This window comes from Ascaphus truei, chromosome 4 (assembly GCF_040206685.1).
Source record: "Ascaphus truei isolate aAscTru1 chromosome 4, aAscTru1.hap1, whole genome shotgun sequence".
NCBI classification, from domain to species: Eukaryota; Metazoa; Chordata; class Amphibia; order Anura; family Ascaphidae; genus Ascaphus; species Ascaphus truei.
This window is the reverse complement of record NC_134486.1, coordinates 242,785,373-242,807,739: the sequence shown is the minus strand read 5'-3', so window position 1 is coordinate 242,807,739 and position 22,367 is coordinate 242,785,373. Positions and strand designations below refer to the sequence as shown.

General features: G+C 43.4%; 1 protein-coding gene across 2 annotated transcripts in view; it reads right to left on the bottom strand.

Annotated features, from left to right (window-relative positions):
* The window catches only part of VTA1 (vesicle trafficking 1), a 76,772-nt gene that overhangs the window by 6,967 nt on the left and 47,438 nt on the right, over window positions 1-22,367 (bottom strand). For both annotated transcript variants that reach the window (XM_075597106.1, XM_075597107.1), the window contains exons 4-5: window positions 18,839-19,003; window positions 9,570-9,647 (exon numbers count right to left, since the gene is read on the bottom strand). In XM_075597106.1, the coding sequence (XP_075453221.1) occupies window positions 9,570-9,647; window positions 18,839-19,003 (243 nt within the window). The remainder of the gene's footprint in view (window positions 1-9,569; window positions 9,648-18,838; window positions 19,004-22,367) is intronic.

Here is a 22,367-nt window from a genome sequence, read left to right as displayed (position 1 = left end):
GGAAAGTGAGGGGGTGGAGAGTGAGGAAGAGGAGGGGGGAGATAAAGAAAAAGGAAGCAGAAAGTGAAGGGGTTAAGAGGAAGGTAGGGGAGATACAGGTGGGGGAAAAGCTGGCGAGGAAGGGAGCTTTGGTAAGTTTTGCGGGCCACAGACAATGTCTGTTCTACATTAAGTATGTGCCATGAAGCTTGTCAAGTGGACCTCCAGCCAAAGTAATTGCCCACCCCTGTGTTAGATGCACACTCTGCTAGAGGTTCATGTATAGTAGAAGCAAAGGAGAAAAGTACAATAAAGTGAGAATTCCTAAACTTGTCTGGGACTTTCTGGCTTTTATGGTAAACTGTACTTTGAAACACCCAATAATTATTCTCCCTTCCCAATTTATACACTGCCATATACACCATTTCTGGGGCTGTTTACAGCCAACAAGCTGAAGTGCGTTAGTAATTTATTTTAGCTTTTTATGCTTTGTTGTGTTCATGTTAGCTCAAGAAAAAGAATGAGATCCTGGTTTGAGTGAGCACATTAATACCAGCTCTTACTAGTTAATGTTTATTGTAAGATTCTAAGAAGGTCACTTATGATGAAATTTGCATTTTTGGACAGCTGCACAACGGATTATTACAGGACTGAGAAGTGCACACGAGGGACGGAAATGATAGCGTTATTCTAAATATCACATTGATTTTGTGTGGAAAACACACAAAAGATCTAATCATTATTAATGTACTGTACAAGTTAAACATTGTGGCCAAAATAAGCTTACGTGTTTGACACAGGTTTATAACACAGCCATGCTTATGAATGAAATAATGAATAATTGTATTTATGATAACATTTAAAAGAGAAGCCCTGCAAAACCTTTTATTTTCTTTTTCCATACATGATGGGAACCTGTAGAGCTGAATAAAGGGAATTTCAGCTCCAGGCCCCCCTAGTTTCCGAGATACTTAGGCCACGTCCAGGCTGAGAGCTTGCTCGAGCGCTCGCAAAACAAAAGTAAATTGTAGGGTCCATGCTACGCGTGCACGTGAGCGTGCAGAAGCGCAATGCTTGCCGAGACAAATAGTTTTGTATTCATCACGCTTGCCCTGGTCACGTGCGCGGTTCAGACAATGAGAGCGAACCACTCATGTGACGTCGTCACGGGCACGCCCCCTCTACGTGTGCAACTACCTGGCCATGAATTGCCCGATCAACATGAGCGCCTGACGTCACGGGGCTCGAGCACCAGCGCGCTCTCTTCTACCCTGGACGAGGCCTTACCAGCATTCTTGCTCACTGGAGTGAAATCAAAATGGCCACCAAAGCTGCTATGTAGTAGCAGCCCCATAAAATGCCCAGGGGGCTGCTACTACATAGGTAAGACAGGGCAGGGGCTAAACAAGAGAATGAACCTGCACCGCCACAGCATCACACGCGGAACAAGAGACAGTCCTGTTGGCGAACATTTCTCTTACTCTGGCCATAAGATGAACGATCTGAGGGTTGCCATACTTAAAGGTAATCTTAAAACCCCGAAAGAGAGACGGTTGCATGAATACAAATTTATGCAACTGTTCAGGACACTTAGCAGTGGCCTAAACAGAGATCGAAATTTTATGAGTCATTACTGACAAGTGAACTCTCTTCCCATGAGCGCAATAGGCCATGTCTGTACATACTGTGCTATATGTATGCACACACAGCTGTCTCTCACACATACTTATACTCCTTGTTTTTCCATCCCTATACACCAATAGGGACCACATAGTATCCACACACACTTTTAGTTATACTACTAACTCTCACATTTCCACACCCACCCACACCATTTATATCCGCTCCCACTCCACACACACCTTTTGTAAAGCACTGTATATACTGTGGGCTCTCCATTCATGTTAATTCACACTGATGCACATACACACTCATCACTTGCTTTCAGGAACCTTTTGGCACATCCAGCCATAAAACACATCCACACCGGGGGAAGGACCAGCACAGATAACATTCCAATAGACACTATTTATAGTATAGCTTTTGCTTGCTTCATTCATTGTAACATCGCCGGAAGAAGAGATCAGTGTATCTCGAAAGCTCGCACAAATAAAAGCATTTCGTTAGCCACAGAACGGTATCATCTATTTATTTTTTGATTATATATATATATATATATATATATATATATATATATATATATATATATATATATATGATACGAACCAATCCAAAGACCAATAAAGAGACAGCAGATCGCACGGGGTTAATCCAAAAGTCTATATTCACAACATGAAATACACGTAAGCCAACGTTTCGGTCCCACAGAGAGACCTTCCTCAGGGCCGTGCAACCCACAAGTGTAAGTGACCAAACATATATACCCTCACCCATAGTGCAATGCAAACAAAGGGAACCAATCACCAACATGCAATCAGACATAATATGCAACATAGCTGTGCTCCGTGCCCCCTCCCCTATTACCTGAATATCCAAATGATTCATCATGACATAAGAGTAGGCACTTAAACTGTTAGGAGAGAGACACCCTGAGACACTGGTCCCAGAGTCTACTGCCCGTGCGGGGGAACGTCGCGCGCCGCGCATGCGCAGTGGGCCAAAACACATTGACTGCCGGGGCGCCAGCAAGGAGAGTGCGCCGCGCATCACAGCTGTGAGCAGACGCCTCATTAATTCTCCCTGGCAACCAGGGACGCCGGCAGCGCAAATCGCGCATGCGCAGTCTGGAAAACCGCCTCGGTGCACAGTTACCCACACACTGACAGCAATAATGGGCTAAACAGAGTAGTAAAACACAGAGCGTTGAGGTGAACCACAGGGGGACAGATAGAGGTATAGAGCACAAGGAGCGCATAGCATCACCATAGTATATAAGGACAAAGGAAGTGCAAAAGTGCAGAGGGAGTGATGCAACAGAGTATGAGTGACAAACATATAAAAGGCATAATGTAAAACTAAGTCAAAGCAGGGAGACAACTACAGAAAGCAGCTAAGTGAAAGCTCCTCATTTAGGCCACCAGGTGTCATAGTCCTTAGTTCATAAATAAGCCTTGCTTCCTGTTTAAGCAAAGTCCTGCCCCTGTCACCCCCACGGGGGGGGACTGGAACCTGCAGAATAGGCATACAACGAAGTGTGGCCAATGTGTGTCTTTTTTCTTTGAAATGTCTAGCCACAGGTAGACACTTCAGATCTATATCAGAGGCATCACTCAGTAGGGCTTTTCTAATGTTTGAACGGTGCATGGCCATGCGTTCTTTCAGCATCCTTACAGTCTTCCCGATGTACAGCAATCCACAAGGACACTTAATAAAGTACACCACGAATTTTGACTCACAGTTCAGTTGTTGTTTGATTTTAATCGGTACGCCACTATGCGGGTGATTGTAGCTAGGGCCCAGCTGCATATAGTGGCAGTTGGTGCAGCCATGACAGCGGTACGAACCAGGTTTTTTGGCTAACCAGGTGGTGGGTGTGGCATATTTGTCTATTGGATCAGATCCAGTGACCATGTCACCAATGTTCGGTCCCCGACGAAAGCAGAATAGGGGTGGCTCTCTAGCATATGCACCAATCCTCTCGTCATTCTCCAGGATGCGCCAATTGCCCCGAATGCAACGCTTAATGCTGTTTGTAGCAGTACTGAATGTACTGACTATATTAAGCCTGTTGCTCACCGGTCTACCTGACGAAGGTGTCAATAGTTCACCCCTGTCAACCTGTCCAACCTTTTGCAAGGCAACAGGCTTAATATAGCTTATAACACCCACCACCTGGTTAGCCAAAAAACCTGGTTCGTACCGCTGTCATGGCTGCACCAACTGCCACTATATGCAGCTGGGCCCTAGCTACAATCACCCGCATAGTGGCGTATCGATTAAAATCAAACAACAACTGAACTGTGAGTCAAAATTCGTGGTGTACTTTATTAAGTGTCCTTGTGGATTGCTGTACATCGGGAAGACTGTAAGGATGCTGAAAGAACGCATGGCCATGCACCGTTCAAACATCAGAAAAGCCCTACTGAGTGATGCCTCTGATATAGATCTGAAGTGTCTACCTGTGGCTAGACATTTCAAAGAAAAAAGACACACATTGGCCACACTTCGTTGTATGCCTATTCTGCAGGTTCCAGTCCCCCGCCATGGGGGTGACAGGGGCAGGACTTTGCTTAAACAGGAAGCAAGGCTTATTTATGAACTAAGTCCAAAGTAGTATGTGTGCAGCGCACAGCCAAGAAAGGGATGATGAGCAGGTCTGGCAAAAAATCTTTATTTGGGTTCCATAAAAACGGGGGTTACAACCTTCGACGCGTCTTGACAAAGTGCCTGCGGTGCACGAAACGCGTCGAAGGTTGTAACCCCCGTTTTTATGGAACCCAAATAAAGATTTTTTGCCAGACCTGCTCATCATCCCTTTCTTGGCTGTGCGCTGCACACATACTACTTTGGACTTCCCTCACCAGGATACAGCTGCACGCCGCTGGAGACAGCAACTGGAGGCTTTATTACTGTGAGTACTTTACCTGAGGCCAGCCCAATGAGGTAAAGGAGGGTGTTTCATGCACCTACCCCTACCTTCAGGGTGACTAGAGCCCCATTATAGGTCTGTACTAATTATCAGCATTGATTATTCCCCAGTTAGCCTCTTCTCCTTTCAACAATATATAGTTTCATGTACTTGAGCACCATATTTTCATCACTGTGTATTTATTTATGAACTAAGGACTATGACACCTGGTGGCCTAAATGAGGAGCTTTCACTTAGCTGCTTTCTGTAGTTGTCTCCCTGCTTTGACTTAGTTTTACATTATGCCTTTTATATGTTTGTCACTCATACTCTGTTGCATCACTCCCTCTGCACTTTTGCACTTCCTTTGTCCTTATATACTATGGTGATGCTATGCGCTCCTTGTGCTCTATACCTCTATCTGTCCCCCTGTGGTTCACCTCAACGCTCTGTGTTTTACTACTCTGTTTAGCCCATTATTGCTGTCAGTGTGTGGGTAACTGTGCACCGAGGCGGTTTTCCAGACTGCGCATGCGCGATTTGCGCTGCCGGCGTCCCTGGTTGCCAGGGAGAATTAATGAGGCGTCTGCTCACAGCTGTGATGCGCGGCGCACTCTCCTTGCTGGCGCCCCGGCAGTCAATGTGTTTTGGCCCACTGCGCATGCGCGGCGCGCGACGTTCCCCCGCACGGGCAGTAGACTCTGGGACCAGTGTCTCAGGGTGTCTCTCACTTACAGTTTAAGAGCCTACTCTTATGTCATGATGAATCATTTGGATATTCAGGTAATAGGGGAGGGGGCACGGAGCACAGCTATGTTGCATATTATGTCTGATTGCATGTTGGTGATTGGTTCCCTTTGTTTGCATTGCACTATGGGTGAGGGTATATATGTTTGGTCACTTACACTTGTGGGTTGCACGGCCCTGAGGAAGGTCTCTCTGTGGGACCGAAACGTTGGCTTACGTGTATTTCATGTTGTGAATATAGACTTTTGGATTAACCCCGTGCGGTCTGCTGTCTCTTTACTGGTCTTTGGATTGGTTCGTATCATATTTACTCTCTATGGGACTAGCATCTGCTATTACAACATTTTCAACTACAGTGTGCTGACTGAATTTCATGTGTGTATATATATATATATATATATATATATATATATATATATATATATATATATAGTAAAAAAGAAAGTACACCCTCTTTGAATTCTATGGTTTTACATATCAGGACATAATAACAAGCATCTGTTCCTTAGCAGGTCTTAAAATTAGGTAAATACAACCTCAGATGAAAAACAACACATGACATATTACACCGTGTCATGATTTATTTAACAAAAATAAAGCCAAAATGGAGAAGCCATGTGTGAAAAAACTAAATACATCTAATGATTCAATAGCTTGTAGAATCACCTTTAGCAGCAATAACTTGAAGTAATCATTTTCTGTATGACTTTATCAGTCTTCACATCGTTTGGAGGAATTTTGGCCCACTCATCTTTACAACGTTGCTTCAGTTCATTGAGGTTTGTGGGCATTTGTTTATGCACAGCTCTCTTAAGGTCCAGCCACAGCATTTCAATCAGGTTGAGGTCTGGACTTTGACTGGGCCATTGCAACACCTTGATTCTTTTCTTTTTCAACCATTCTATTGTAGATTTGCTGGTGTGTTTGGGATCATTGTCCTATTGCATGACCCAATTTCGGTCAAGTTTTAGCTGTCAGACAGATGGCTTCACATTTTACTCTAGCATACTTTGGTATACAGAGGAGTTCATGGTCGACTCAATGACTGCAAGGATCCCAGGTCCTGTGGCTGCAAAAACAAGCCCAAATCATCACCCCTCCACCACCGTGCTTGACAGTTGGTATGAGGAGTTTGTGCTGATATGCTGTGTTTGGTTTTCGCCAAACGTGGCGCTGTGCATTATGGTCAAACATCTCCACTTTGGTCTCGTCTGTCCAAAGGACATTGTTCCTGAAGTATTGTGGTTTGTTCAGATGCAACTTTGCAAACCTAAGCCGTGCTGCCATGTTCTTTTTAGAGAGAAGAGGCTTCCAAACAAACCATACTTGTTCAGTCTTTTTCCAATTGTACTGTCATGAACTTTAACATTTTACATGCTAACTGAGGCATGTAGAGTCTGAGATGTAACTCTTGGTTTTTTTTTGCAATTTCTCTGAGCATTGCACGGTCTGACCTTGGGGTGAATTTGCTGGGACGTCCACTCCTACGAAGATTGGCAACTGTCTTGAATGTTTTCCACTTTTGAATCATCTTTCTCACTGTAGAATGATAGACTTTAAATTGTTTGGAAATTGCCTTATAACCCTTCCCAGATTGATGGGCAGCAACAATTGCTTCTCTAAGATCATTGCTGATGTCTTTCCTCCTTGGCATTGTGTTAACACACACCTGAATGCTCCAGACCAGCAAACTGCTAAAGCTTGGGCTTTTATAGAGGTGGTCACATTTGCTGATGACCAATTAATCAAGGGCATTTGATTAGCAGCACCTGTCTGCTACTTAGCATCTTAATTCCTATAGAAGCAGTAAGGGTGCACTTAGTTTTTCGCACACAGCTTCTCCATTTTGGCTTTATTTTTGTTAAATAAATCATGACACGGTGTAATATGTCATGTGTTGTTGTTCATCTAGGTTGTATTTACCTTATTTTAAGACCTGCTAAGGAACAGATGATTGTTATTATGTCCTGATATGTAAAACCATAGAATTCAAAGAGGGTGCACTTTCTTTTTCACATGACTGTATATAAAAACATTTCATTACCAAGCTTCAACATTTTGTAGCATTTGTATTACCTGAGCCTTACAGTGAGTTTCATTGTTATAAGTGCACATCGCGGTTTGAGAAACTGCAGTTAAATTAAGAAAGGGCAGACAGTTCAAGGTCAACTCCAAGGTCCTTCGGGAGCTGGATTTGGCCTATGAGCTGTCAGCAGAAAGGTTCCTGACTTGAGGACTTCATGATTACATTCAAGACCAACTTAATGACAACTAATTGTTTCTTATTAAATGTGTCAAAGACGCCACATTATCCTATTTCAGGCACTCTCATTGCTAAAGGGATAACGGGATGGTGTAATTTTTCTGATTTTTCTGAAATACATACTAGGCCCAATAGGCGCTAAATAAGTTAATTCATCTGTGATTGTGCAGAAACACTAAAACATTACAGTATGTCTTGTTCAGTTAAATTTTAAAACCGCAATGCGTCCATATTATCTTTTTCTACAGAATTGAAACCAGGGGTGTGTGCCAGAGCCGAGACGCTAACCCTAACAAATCCACGAATTTCAGGCACAATCTGCACTCACACAGATACCCAGCAAGCTCTCAGAAACCCCCCAAAATTGACACAATATATATATATATGTATATATGTGTCTATAAGGTGGTTGCGACAGGTTCAATGCCAGGACCATCCTTCCTCTAATTATAGATGTAAATATGGATTTAATCAGTTCGTGTTTAGGACCTGCGATATTATGGTCATGTCCTGAAAGTGGCTCGCAGGGTTACACGCTTTGGCCAAAGGGTTAACTAAATTACCCCTTTTTCAAGAGATATATAGGTATTTTACTGTGTATTTTTGTCACGTAGGATGTTGCTCTGGACTTCTTTGTTTCTTGTTTTATACAATCTGCAGTCACCAGATTCAATTTGAAGGGTCCCGTCTCCGGAATGAACATCAAATGGTGAAAGTATGAAAAAGCAGTGCCCGCTGCTCCGTATAACATTAAAAAAATCCATGAATCCCCACCACACAAATACACTTTGCCGACACCAGTGTTTTATCAAACATAGTAATGACAACATGGTGTTGTTTTATGTTGGCTATTAAAGCCATTACAATTGTAGCCATGCCTGTTTTGGCTACTAATCTGCCCTGCCTGACATGCAAGTCCTGGTATCAGTTCAGGCAGTGTTAGGCCCAATCCAGGGTTTTCCCCATCAATGAGCAGCCCCCTTGAGTGACAGGGGGAGGTGGACAAAGCCTGTGCTCTGCCCAATCCTGGGCTCAGACCTTGAACCCTCCCCCATGGTATTAAGGGGCTTCAATTCCTAAATGTAGCCAGTTTTCTCTTCCCTTTAAGAGAGACTGGTCTCACATAAGAGGTGTTCAGGGCTCTGTCACCTTTTATGCCCTCCCTTAGGGGAGTGGTAGTGAGTAGCATACCTCCTGCTCCATCAGGGAGTAGGGGAAGAGTTAGGACCGACGACTGGGGGTTGAGTCCTGGCACCATCCTGAGGCTGGAGACCTTATAGTATGCAGTGCTGCCTGCATGCTGTACTCTATAATAGAGAAGAATAATGATGTTCCTGTTATCAAATATACTCCTGCCTGGGCTTGCAGTCTGTCAGGGGGAGTATGAAAGAATTCTTCTTCAGGGACTGCTTCCAGCACTCCTGAAGCCTGTAAGGGATGGAGGCGCTGAACCAAGAGTGAGAAAGAACAAACTAGCACCCCAAAAGCGTGTCCTGTCTTCCCCAACAACAACGGTGGAACCTCAGAGATTCTGTGAAAAAGCAGGTAAACAGTACTACACACCTGGTAGCCAGGGAATCTCCCAGAGGGTGGGCGAAACACAGCTACACTATTTTTAATAAAACACTGGTGTCTGCAAGGTGTATTTGAGTGCGGAGGGGATTCATGGATCATCAAACATAGCGCCCGCAGTAATCCATTGGGAATGCCGCGAAGTCCCCCCTCCCCAAACTCATTTTGATACTCTGCTTCAGAGCCGGAAAACCAACAACTAAACCATAAGTATCTGGGGAAAGTGGAGGTTCCCGGAGCATGGGTCCGGTTTGAAGTACCCCTGGGGTTCAAATGAGATAAAAATGAAAAGTGAATAAAAAAAAAAAAAAAAAGAAAACACCAGGGGGGTTGCTGCTTTAGATGGGGTCTACAGTTCAAAAAGTATTTTTCACTAAATGCAAGTTAAAAAACGAATTCCATCTTTATGCAACCACTGCAGCATCCTAATACAGCACAACAAATGGGTCATCATCATGCCTGCTTCATATTGATTCTTACCTTGAGATTTAGCATTATACAAAGATGGGTCTATGGTAGGTATATTCTGTGGAGTAGGTTGGTTGATGGTGTGTCCACCTGCAATCGGAAACACAGGTGTAAGAATATTGTCCTTTTAAATGATGTTAAAAATAAAACTCCAATAATACAAATAACAAATATAGCCCCTGCTGCCCTGTTTAGCCTTTTGACTTTTCAAGTAAGCAGCAGCGTCAAACAGTCTGATTTAGGATTCTTTGAAAAAATATATTTATTTTTAAGCCGCATTCTTCTTCTGAAGATGTCAGTCTACACATTTCTCAGGTCTACTTTACAACTTTGCCCGCAGAATAATTAGCCCAAAATGTACATATGGTATTCAGTGCTAATGGTCATTGTGCCATTGAGTGTGTGACAGTAATTCTTGCATTTTAAAGCTATTAAAACAGATGTTTCAACTCATTGCATTAGTAGTAGGTAGTCTTCTTTGGAAACTCTAGAACATCTGTAGTAAAATAGTTTCTAACTTTAAATCTATAGAAATTGCAGAGGTTTAGTTAAGGTATGGCATTTTGACAAATTACTTTGTGTAACACCAGCTGGGAGGTCTCATGGCTCTCCATCCTGACCCAGCAATTCTACACTAATCGCTAACTAGCATTACAATTTTGCTGGCTGCATCAGTCAGCAAATTAAAACTTGGACTGGAGAAGACCTGGGATGTTGGCAGGAAATTAAAGATGGCAGGATGTTACGACTCAGAGTAGTATACGGTTACAAATATAACACACAATTACATTCTCCAGTTCCAACAACAAACTCATGGTTGAACATTTTGTGAAGAGGACACCAGGATAGGCACTGGGCAGCGTCCTTCCTGACAACCAATTCAGCAACTGTGACCTCATAAGTCATCAATGAATGGCTTGCTGGCGGCTTCCAGTTGGTAGCCATTTTAAATTCACAAAAATGCTGGGAAATTAAATGATGATGGAAGTGTTGTGACATTTACAGTCCAACATCTCTTGAAAAAGGAATACTCTAATGTTTATAGTGTGATAGGGAGGCCCAAAGGGGCCCTTGACTTGGATGCAGACACGTAAAGCCAAGTGTCCGCAACAAAATAAATTGAGGCTCTGTACTGTAACATTAAAACCCTACTTCAAGTTCAGCTAAAATAGGCCCTGCGTGAAGACTAGACTAAATGAGGTAACCGGAATAGCTCTCATGTCTGACTCCTCTCTCCCTTTTGGCTCCCTATCTGTGTAAATCTCTCCCCCCTCAGCATAGAATCAATCCAAATCCCTACCCATCTTCAAGTCACGCCTGCAATCTCACCTCTTCAATTAAGCATTTGGCTAGTCTGGGCCTGTGGCAACTCCTCAGACGCCTGATGCACTTACTTTCCCCCTCAAATATGTTTTATTCTGCACCTGCACCTATTGTATTCTGTAAGTCTCCGATTATTCCATTTGGATTGTAAACTCTGTTGGGTAGGGATGCCCCGATTCCCATTGTTTAACATCCCATTTAATGCACTTGTGACACTGTGTATACCATCTCCCTGTACAGTTTTACTAATTCTCAAAAGTACATTGGGGGCACTATAAAAATAATAAACATATATACATAGAGAAAGCAATTTATCAGAAAATAACTAAGGCCTTGTATTCCTCTTACTTCTGGAGTAGGTCTGTAGTTATTATACCGTATGATGGTACAAGTTAAATCCCTCTATGGGTCTCGGCCAATGTTACAAACTGGGTTGAAGACGTTAAAATGATGGCGACCAGGACAAGTCATGGAGAACATCCAACACTGGGCACATGAAAATACAGTTCCATTGTAGTTGTGGGATAAAGGAGCTTACAAGCATGTGTGCACCTCATACGAAGGCATCGTAACACACGCAATTTATTACAGGCAAAGATCCAGTTACAAAAAAAACCCTTGTAAAGTAGTTTTGGATTTGTAAATTAAATATACATAAAATAGAAGTGATGATGATGTCCTTATAACACGCTGATCATTAATCACATCCGTCATTGAGCTTCAAGCTGCTTGAATTAGCTGAAGGTTCTGAGCTCCAACCAATGGGAGACAGGCAGTGGAGTTTTGGACGTCTATCATATACAGGCAGAAACAGGTACAATAGGTAAACTTGTTTTTAATAGGTACATCGCTTAACAATAGGTACAGTATCTGCTAGATCGGTACTGTTGGAGGGAACACCAACGTGCTAAACACATGTTGAACCAGACTATCTCATATATATTACAAATTATAAGAGACAACTCCTGAGGTATGGACACCTCTAACTTAGTGATCGCATATTTGGGACCCAAGTGTGCAGCAAAGATCTGATTCATGCCACGACAACACAACTAATCAATCTTTTTAATAACCCCATTACAGCAATTTACTTACATTGCCTCAACTCCAGAACGACTATGTTACAGTTGTGGTTTACATCAAATAAACAAAAATCTAACAAAGACAAGCAATGCACTATTAAACATAAATGTACATGTATTAACTTTTTCAAATGAATTTAATACTGTAAATATTTAATGAATAGGCCAAATAAGCAATATTTTCTATAGCAAAAAGCAGCAGCCATTTTCCTACGACTGAGAAAGCTACGTTCCTGTGTGTGGAGTGCTGGCGTACCACCAGAAAAGCTACACATCTCTGTGACAACATGGAAACGTTTGCTAATTGCTGCATCCACAAGAAAGGTCATGTTTCTGTTAAAATCGAGTATCACAGATTCCACATTATTAATTTGATAAATGGAACTGAACAGATTTATTCACACCTAGTTTTATTGGCAGATACACACAGGTAACTTATTTTTGGGGGTCACATAGGTCCATTCTTAAAAATAGTCAGTACCACGACTAATGAGTGCACAGTAATATGCAATGTCAAAGAATTCTGGTGAAATGAAGAGGAACATTGTAACAATGACACAGATTGTCAGTGCTAGTGGCTGTATTAACTCCCCTCCTTCCCCTCCCCCAGTGCTGCTTACAATGCACTTTATTTCATACTTGTTGAGATTAAGTCATAACTGAAAATAACATCTAAGCAGTTTGAGTCTTTAGTCAAAACTTGCATCTCTCTTAACCCCCATTTTTTTTTAGCGGTGGTCTTAGTGTGATGTTACTAGGAAGCAAAGGGTGCCACTGTATTTTTATTTACAAATCCACAGTACCACTAATTTTATTTATTTGTAAACAAATTAATTTACACTAATTTACACTAATTTTTTTTTAATCCCTCTGCTAGTGTTTTTTTAGTAAAAATACTTTATGATGCTTTCTAAAATGATGCCCAAATATTATGGTAGAGTGTTAAAAAGGTGGCAAAGTAATATTAAGTGTCTATATGAAACCAAATCATAAATATGCATGCTTCAAAACAGGATTACACCAAAGAAAACTCTTACACAATGGTCTACTTAAGTCACATGATATTATCAGAATCAGGGTAAAATGTACCAGCATGTACTGTAGTCAATAACATTACGTGCAAAATAAGGGAGGCAGTCGGGCAGCAGTTTTGATTAACAATAGAAGTGAAACAAATATGGCTTATGTGAGTACATGAAGTATTCTTTTTTTTATATCTGAAGGATTTCCCTTTGATAAAGAAGCAGAAAATTATTGCTGGCATCACAATTTAGAAGTGTAAATGGTTCAAAGCATAAACAGACTAAAAAAAGGAAACACGTTATTATATAATTAGTGTGCTAATGTTACTTTTTCAATGTGAACATTCTACTCAAGAATGCCAATAAGTCTTTGCCAAAGAGGCTACCAATAGTTTGCATTACTTCTTCACTGATAAGGCCAGCACAGATTTCCTATTTGTAGTAAAAAGATTGAAAGTGGTCTTTAACAGACTTTGTCCAACGCCAAGTATTGCAGGTCCTTCTACTAGTGGAAATATTGTATGCATTGCATGGAAGGAATATGTTTCTCATATAGTGGTGATACAGACTAGTATGAGTCTTTGTTAACAGACAGAATGAAGGTGTTCTCAGATACATCAAAGGATTAGTAGAAGTTGAATGCAACATTGCTTTATATAAAAACAGCTGACTTTTTTCAAAACCAATGCTACAAAGGAGCAATAAGCGATGTGATTAAAATATATATGTAGCCATGTGTAAAATTGGTGTACATATCTCTTTCTCATGCTGGCAGTAAACCTGGTAAGTATGCAGGATTGCCAGCAACAATCATGGAGGTTTGCCCTCAAACCCTGGTGAGGTGTCATATGTCCCAAAGGAAGTGACAACATGCTTTGTGTCCACCCTTAGTGACACAGAGGGTGTCTGTTTTCTAGAGGTGATATAAGACACAGTACTGCCTAAAGTTAGCAGTTCAGTCTGTTGGTGTTTGACTCTGTTCAGGAGAGTCATGTAGAGGTCTGCAACAGTGTTGCAGAGGCTGATGCAATAGCTGGAGGCTGTGCAGCTCAAAGCAGAGAGACAAGCTGGTGAATCTCCCTGAGGGGAGAGGTGGAGAGCAACTCTATTAGAGGAGAAGGAACCTTCCTAATGGAGTGCAGCAAAGGAATGAGCGGCTAAGCTGCTAGCTGTGAGGGGCAGCTGGCCCATACCACCAAGCAACAATAAAGATGCCCTGTTCAAAGACAACACCACTGTGTGAGTGTGAAGTTACTCTCCAGCGGAAGGCACCACCACGGAGGAGTTCCTCATCAGAATCATCCCCACGCAGACGCAGGGATCCTGATGAGGTGGAGGCGCTGCACTGGATATAGGTAGGACTCATGCACACTACCTCAGCTGCCTGTCTGGGTTGGCAATCCCCACACAACATCATGCGGGAGACTCAGGAGTCCTGTTGCCAACAGGTGCACCACCAGACACGACCATGTAATGGGGACTGGTTAGACCACAGGGGCCAATGTGAGATTGGGTGGGTCAGCCAGGTCAGAAAATCCGTTACATATATATATATATATATTTAAAATTATTTTCTATGCTACCTACAGAAAGCTTTTAGTTTCTTTTTCAATGTACACTTTTTCAAGTAACTTTATTCCCTGAAGAAGTATCTGATAAGAAAAGCGTAGGAATTGATAGTGTTATTTTTAACTTTTTTTATTCTCTATATCTAGTGCTTTAGAGCCTCTATGGCTTTTGGCATATTACACTTAGAAAACGAGGCTAAGTGGTGTATAATTATCTGTGAGCAGCAGCAAATCAAGTGTTTATACCATCTGACAACTTCCCTGTTTGATGTCACGTGATCACCGAAAGCTGCAGACCGGGAGCGAGTGCATTCCCTAACCAGCGTTCGAACACTGTGAGCCCGCGCTGTGACGGTGGCCCCTCCCTTTGAATCCTGTTGCAAGGAGCAAGAAGGTAAGTAAGCCTCGTGCCTCCATTCCCATCCCTGCCATGCCTCAGTTCCCTGCCTCTATTCCCTTCCCCCCTGCCATGCTTAAACTCCCTTCCTCTCTTCCCTTCCATGCCTCCCTGCCATGCGGCGAACCCCTGCCCCCACCGCCGTGCGGCGAACCCCCCTGCCGTGCGGAAGGCCCGCTGCCGTGTCGAGGCCCCAGCTGCCATGCGGCGACCCCCCCTGTCTTGCAGAAGTCCTCCTGCCGTGTGGAGGGCCCGCTGCGGTGCGGAGTCCCCCGCTATGTGCGACCCCCCCCCCGCCCTGCATTGCGGAGGCACCACCTGCCGTGCGGAGACCTCCTGCCATGCGGGTGAGTGTATGCGAGTGACAGTGGGTGACTGTGTGTGTGTATGACTGAGTGACTGTGTGTGTCTGTGACTGAGTGACTGTGTGTGTGTGTGTGTGTGACAGGCTGTGTGTGTGTGTGTGTGACAGAGTGTGTGTGTGTGTGTGTGTGTGACAGAGTGTGTGTGTGTGTGACAGAGTGTGTGTGTGTGACAGAGTGTGTGTGTGTGTGTGTGTGACAGAGTGTGTGTGACTGACTGTGTGTGACGGAGTGTGTGCGTGTGACTGACTGTGTGTGTGTCACTGACGGTGTGTGTGTCACTGACGGTGTGTGTGTCACTGACTGTGTGTGTGTCACTGACTGTGTGTGTGTCACTGACTGTGTGTGTGTCACTGACTGTGTGTGTGTCACTGACTATGTGTGTGTCACTGAGTGACTGTGTGTGTGTGTGTGTGTCGGAGTGACTGTGTGTCACTGTGTGGGACTGTGAGAGTGTGTGACTGTGTGAGTGTGACTGCGATGGCACCACCTGCCGTGCGGAGACCCCCTGCCATGCGGGTGAGTGTGTGTGTGTGAGTGACAGTGGGTGACTGCGTGTGTGTGTGTGTGTGTGACTGAGTGACTGTGTGTCACTGACTGTGTGTCTCACTGAGTGACTGTGTGTGTGTGTGTGTCACTGAGTGACTGTGTGTCACTGTGCGTGAGTGTGAATGTGTGAGAGTGTGACTGTGTGAGAGTGTGATTGTGTGCGAGACTGTGTCTGTGTACAGACACACACCCACAGCCACCGTCACCTGCCCACCCACAGCCACCTGCCCACACACAGCCACCGTCACCTGCTCAGTCAGTCACCGTCACCCAGTCACCCACCTCCTGACCCTGTCACTCTCTGCCACTCTCTCCTCCCCTCTCTCTCTCTCTCCTCCCCTCTCTCTCTCTCTCTCTCTCTCTCTCTCTCTCTCTCTCCTCCCCTCTCTCTCTCTCTCTCTCTCCTCCCCTCTATCTCTCTCTCTCTCCTCCCCTCTCTCTCTCTCTCCTCCCCTCTCTCTCTCTCTCCTCCCCTCTCTCTCTCTCTCCTCCCCTCTCTCTCTCTCTCTCTCTCTCTCTCTCTCTCTCTCTCTCTCTCTCCTCCCCTCTCTCTCTCTCTCTCTCCTCCCCTCCCCTCTATCTCTCTCTCTCCTCTCTCTCTCTCCTCTCTCTCTCTCCTCTCTCTCTCTCCTCTCTCTCTCTCCTCTCTCTCTCTCCTCTCCCCTCTCTCTCTCTCTCCTCTCTCTCTCTCCCCTCTCTCTCTCTCCTCTCCCCTCTCTCTCTCTCCCCTCTCCCTCTCTCCTCTCCCCTCTCTCCTCTCCCCTCTCTCCTCTCCCCTCTCTCTCTCCTCTCTCTCTCTCTCCTCTCTCTCTCTCCTCCCCTCTCTCTCTCCTCCCCTCTCTCTCTCCTCCCCTCTCTCTCTCCTCCCCTCTCTCTCTCCTCCCCTCTCTCTCTCCTCCCCTCTCTCCTCCCCTCTCTCTCTCCTCCCCTCTCTCTCTCCTCTCCTCCCCTCTCTCTCTCTCTCTCTCTCTCTCTCTCTCTCTCCCCCCTTCTCTCTCCCCCCTTCTCTCTCTCTGTCACACTCTCTCTCTCTCTCTTTCTCTCTGTCACCCTCCCTATCTCTGTCTCATACTCTGGATATCTTATTTACCCTATATATATCTTAACTGCCCTATACCTACACCGAAATAAATAACCTATATTGCTTTCTTCCAGATCTGACTCAAGCTTCACACTGGAGGGATCGGAATCCCCCCTAACCCAGAAGACAGGTAAGGAACGCCTCCCCTCCAACATACTGTATAACATTGCGGGAATGGAGGTACCTGGACATCGAGGGACTGCGGATCAGGAAAGATCCCAGGCGGGATTGCTGCTTTAGATATTGGGAAGTGGGGGCATCCAGACACTGGTTAAGGGGTTCAGGAAACTAGTCATTTATATCTGGCTTTTTCCTCCCCTAGATCCGACACACACACACACACAAGGACTAATTGTAGTATAATGTAATAAAATAAATACATTTATGTCAAAAACGAATGTTCTTACTAGAAATGTATTTACTCTTTTTTAGGGCTAGGGTCGGGGCTAGGTGACGAGTAGATTTTTTGGTTCGGCTAGTAGATTTTTGGGTGATTTGTCGACCACTATATATATATATATATATATATATATATATATATATATATATATATATAATTGTTTTGGGGCGCATTATCTTATTTTCCTTACATGGGGATCCATGCATCATGCAGGGGTATTTAGGGACTGTTCTGGAAGATCAAGTTCCTGGAGGTCCAGAGGAACGGAGCCCCTGGGAGAGTAGATCGGTATGTTAATAAGGAGCCCCTAAAGACGGAACAAGAGTCCTGTACAGTTGCTGTAAAAGGAATACGGCACGCCATAGATGGGCTCAAGAAAAGAGGGGCCCCCGGGTGCCTGCTGATCAGCTCTATCCGCAGATCAGGGTTAAAGTTCCTCATCAATCTGTGTGGAAGTGGCAGGTCTCGAATACATACAGCAAGGTATTGTGGTCAAGCACAATGAGACCTATCAGGTTTTCACGTAGGGGCCTCGAATACTCAGGTAACTATCTAAAGGGTTCCGAAGAGACAAGGGGTCAAGGTCACACGACTACCTAAGCAATTAAGTCAGAGTACCTCCATCTAAGTGTTGAGTGTGCACAGATGAAAGAAGTATTAATGTATGTCTTTGTATAACACTCTGAATAATGTTTCAAGATATGTCTGAGCGGTCCCTCAGTTGGGGACACGCATAAATGACGGTTGTACTATAAAAGTTTTTGGCGCCCATTATTTCACAACCTTGTTACTTCATCGCCCAGCTGCCTAAATGCCTGCACCCTGAGTCAAGGTAAACCATTGTGAAGTCGCCATATAAGCACCACACCGATGCAACCTCCCTAGGAAGCAGGGAAGGGAGGGTTACAAGTAAAAATGGTAATAATCTCTACCCATCGCTGTGTCTCCATTTATCCCTAATGAACCCTCCTTTTTCCTTTTACCAGGATGGAAACAAGGGGGTTTCTGGAGTTCAACAGCGTTATTTTCATCGTTACTGACCCCCCTGGTTCCCGAGATGCATACCCATCGGTTCTTCCTGCATCAGTTGAGCCAATACGTAGCCACAACGGCTTTCTTCTGGACCGCATTATGCAGGAGATATAACCTGCCATTTTGTTTCCCCTGGAGTGGACTGAAACATGCTAAATTTACACGTATGTATCTCAGGACCAGAGGATCACTGGCGCTGGTAAAAAAGGGGAGTTAAAAAAAAAAAAAAAAAAAACAAGTAGGGAGAACTGCTGCTTTAAAGTACAGTAATATGGCTAAAACACTGTTTCCAGTTTCTGCCCACTTGATGCACTACAACACATTCTGATTTGTTGTGGTATTGTGGTTTTTATATAGTCACTGCTGTATTACTGCTATATAATGAATGCAGTTCTAAAATGAATACACATAGCTGAATGCATTCAAACGAGTAAGGTAGGGAACAAAACAACAGGAACGCCCTACCTGTGTTGTGAGGAACTTCAGCTGGTGTGTTGGCGGGGGCGTGTGCGCCGGGTGGGATCTGAATTCCAGTGTAGTTAGTTGTTGGCATGCTACCGGGCCCATAAGTTGACGGTGATCGTTCCGGTCCTTGGTTAGATGATGTGCCCTCTTCTTCATTGTCTTCGCCTAGAGAGAAGAGAAAGAGAGAGAAAGAGTCCATGAAAGCTTTCCTAATGCTACTCAACAACGTGATCATTTGCAGGTGCACTTTTCCCAGATGTTACTAACCAACAAATGTGAGTCAAGTGTTTACATTTTCAGTAATAAAACAAACAGGATCAAATCTTTAAAGAAAAAAAAAATAATTCAATCCCATTTTCAGACATTAAAAAAATAAAAATCCCCACTGTCTATTCATTAACAGTACAATTCTGTATATTTCGACAAAGAATGACAACAAATACTTGTTTAATTATGTGAATAATGGTAGTGTGTGGCTCACTGATAAAATAATTCTGCACATCGAAACAGCACTTGGAGCCAGCAACCAACTACACAGTAAACTTGATAAATACCCGGCTCTTCTGATCATTTTCAAATGTTTTTATTATTCAGAACGTTGGTTCATCATTTACATTTGGTTTTCCAGAAGCATCGTTAGAAAATGTTACTCTAGTATTTCTACTTTTAAACTTTTTCCTGCTTAAAGACAGGACTCCAGCTAGAGGCGTGAATAAAACAAGGTAGAACATTGGTTGTGTTCTTTGCCATTAATCTTTATCATATACGAAAACTTTTTTTTTCCATAGTGTGAGATGCTAATCAGGAAATGAGACAATTCAAAGCCTTGTAAAATACATAACATGTTTTCCTCATTAACATTTTTTTTGTTTACATTTTATAAATTGGTCTGAAGAAAGTAGTACCACTTTCACTAGCAGTTGTATTTAACATACAATTCCGTTTCACATGCTCAGTTGGTACAAGCTTTTCCCACAAAGGTAACACAGCCAAGAAGTATGCAGAAGAGTAAAAACACCAGGAAATAAATAGACAAAGTCCATACAAGCTTCTAGATCAATGTGGAGAAGTCACAGGCACAGAAAATCATAAAGGCCATACAAGTAGGTTCAACATATGCTTACAGAGAAAGTTATAAAAATGTTAAATTTGCTTAATAAGCTGATAGCGGCTCACAGTGGCATGTAGTGTTAATGTGACTACATCTTCCTAAGAAAAGAATGCATTTTCCACTTAAATTGCTTTTAAGAAGAGGACCGGTCCAATGACACAAAGGTGACCTGTATTATTGGACAAAGCGATAACAGCGTGCAGAGAATCAGAGCTTTCCCAAAATTAAATGGTAAAGTCGACATATGATATAGAAAAATGTATTATGACGCAATACATTTCTAAAGGAGGTGAGAAGACACGTCTCTGGAATTCCCTACCAGGAACCATCAGATTCATCCCCAGCTTTCAGATGTTCAAAAACACCCTGAAGACTAACCTTTCTCAAGGAAGCCTACTTGCCATACTAACATCCAACTCCCCTCCCCTTCCAACCAAAATTGTGACCAGGTGTGCGGCTGGACCCATCTCCACCCTACGTAACATCTCTCTATCCTTAAAAAAAAAACCCTAATGGCTTCAGCTGTCAGACTGGGCCCTATTTTAACCTGAGCCCTACCTTATCGTATAATGAGCAGCCACCTTACCTTCTTTTATCAACATTTTAGCATTTAGCATTTCCTCTAGAGTGTTAGCTCTCACTAACAAGGCCGTCACTACCTCTTTGTATCTGTTTCTGCATGTTTGTCCTCAACTGCCTGTATCTGTTTTATTTTGTTAAGGAACATAACTCTGTACCTCATTGTTCCGCGCTGCGGAATATGTTGGCGCGTCACAAATAAATGACAAATAATCATTTGGATTTGACATATCCCTAATAGAAGTTACAGTATTGTTGGCATACTTCAATATCACTTGTGAAATGTCCATTCTACGAAAGCATTGCAAGCTACTGCAGCTCACAGTGGCATACAGCGAGTGAGACCACATCTTCAGAAGAAAAATACGCATGTTTCACTCAAATTACTTTCAAGAGCTACAGATGTTAGAAAACACACACACACACACACACACACACACACACACACACACACACACACACACACACACACACACACACACACACACACACACACACACAAAGAAAAACAAAGAAAGTCTTCCCTCAGCCTAAATTCTTTTGGGAGGGTTGCAAATGAGTGAACAAATTGAAAGTATTATTGTTGCGTAGCTTGTGATTGCACAAGACAAATACTAGAAAACTAACGGTTTGCTTCTACACGTCTATCAATAGTCTACTTTCCTAATAATCAGCCTTCTCCTCCTAACATTATACTAATGAGAGGGAACATAGATATAAAAAGAGAAATCAAGTTGATATTTGTCTGCACAAAGTAATATCGGAGAGTAACAAACATTTGGTATGTAATCTTAGGTACTCTTCAATATATAATTTAGTTTAGGCGTCTGCCCTACTTGGATTATTTTAATTTGTATGTACCGGTAGTTCACTTGTGTATATATACAGTAGTATCTCCTTTCTTTTGACCCATACTTACCAAACCCCTTTCCTACAGTATGTTGGTGATGTCAAATCAATCCATCAGATACATGTAACAATTGGACAAATTAACTACTATGTGTGAGAATGGCTATTACATGAGTAACAAACACTAACCACAATAATATGATTGTGTCACATCAAACTAACTGACGATAACAACAGGGGCCAGTCATCTGAAACTGTATGCATTTATTAATGTGCTCACACTTCAAACATCACACCAAAGATTATATAACTGGGGTTTATTTGGTTCAGTACAGCATTACAGGTTCCATTCCCTGATGGCAGTACCCCGGGTTTGAGGCCCTGAGCAGCCCTCCTCAGCATACCTTATCCCCTAACAGGGGCCTCACTCCTTTCCAGGAAAGCCTCCCTCATGGTTCATCCACGAAGGAAATCAGCACAGAACTAACTCCCAGAACCCTTACATGAACCCAGCAGTGCGCAAACTGGGGGTCGTGAGAATTTTGTGGGGGGGGGGGGGCGGTTGCAGAGGTCCCACGCTCTTCACCAAGGGATTTAAATTAAATGCCAGGGGATCGCGCAAAGCCTCTGCAACCTCTACTTACCGAGATTCAGCCAGCTTCAGGACGTGTGACCATGGCAACGGGGTCATGTGACGTCACGGTTGCCATGGTAACGCGGCGTCACACACGGTAAGGTAGGGTAGGGGCAACAATGGAGGAGAGCAGGAGGGCGCAGCAAAAAAATAAATAAATAGTTTGCGCACCCTTGCTCTAACCTCTAGAGGGGAACCCCCTCCTTCCCAGGGGAGTTGCTTGTAAGCCGGCCTCCTATCAGTCATAGGCCCCCCTTGTAATACCAGGCAACTCCTGAACTTTATTAGGTAACATAAAACAATTCAACCAGGTCCTGCATGATTTGCTCCCAACACTGCCAACTCTTTACTGGGAC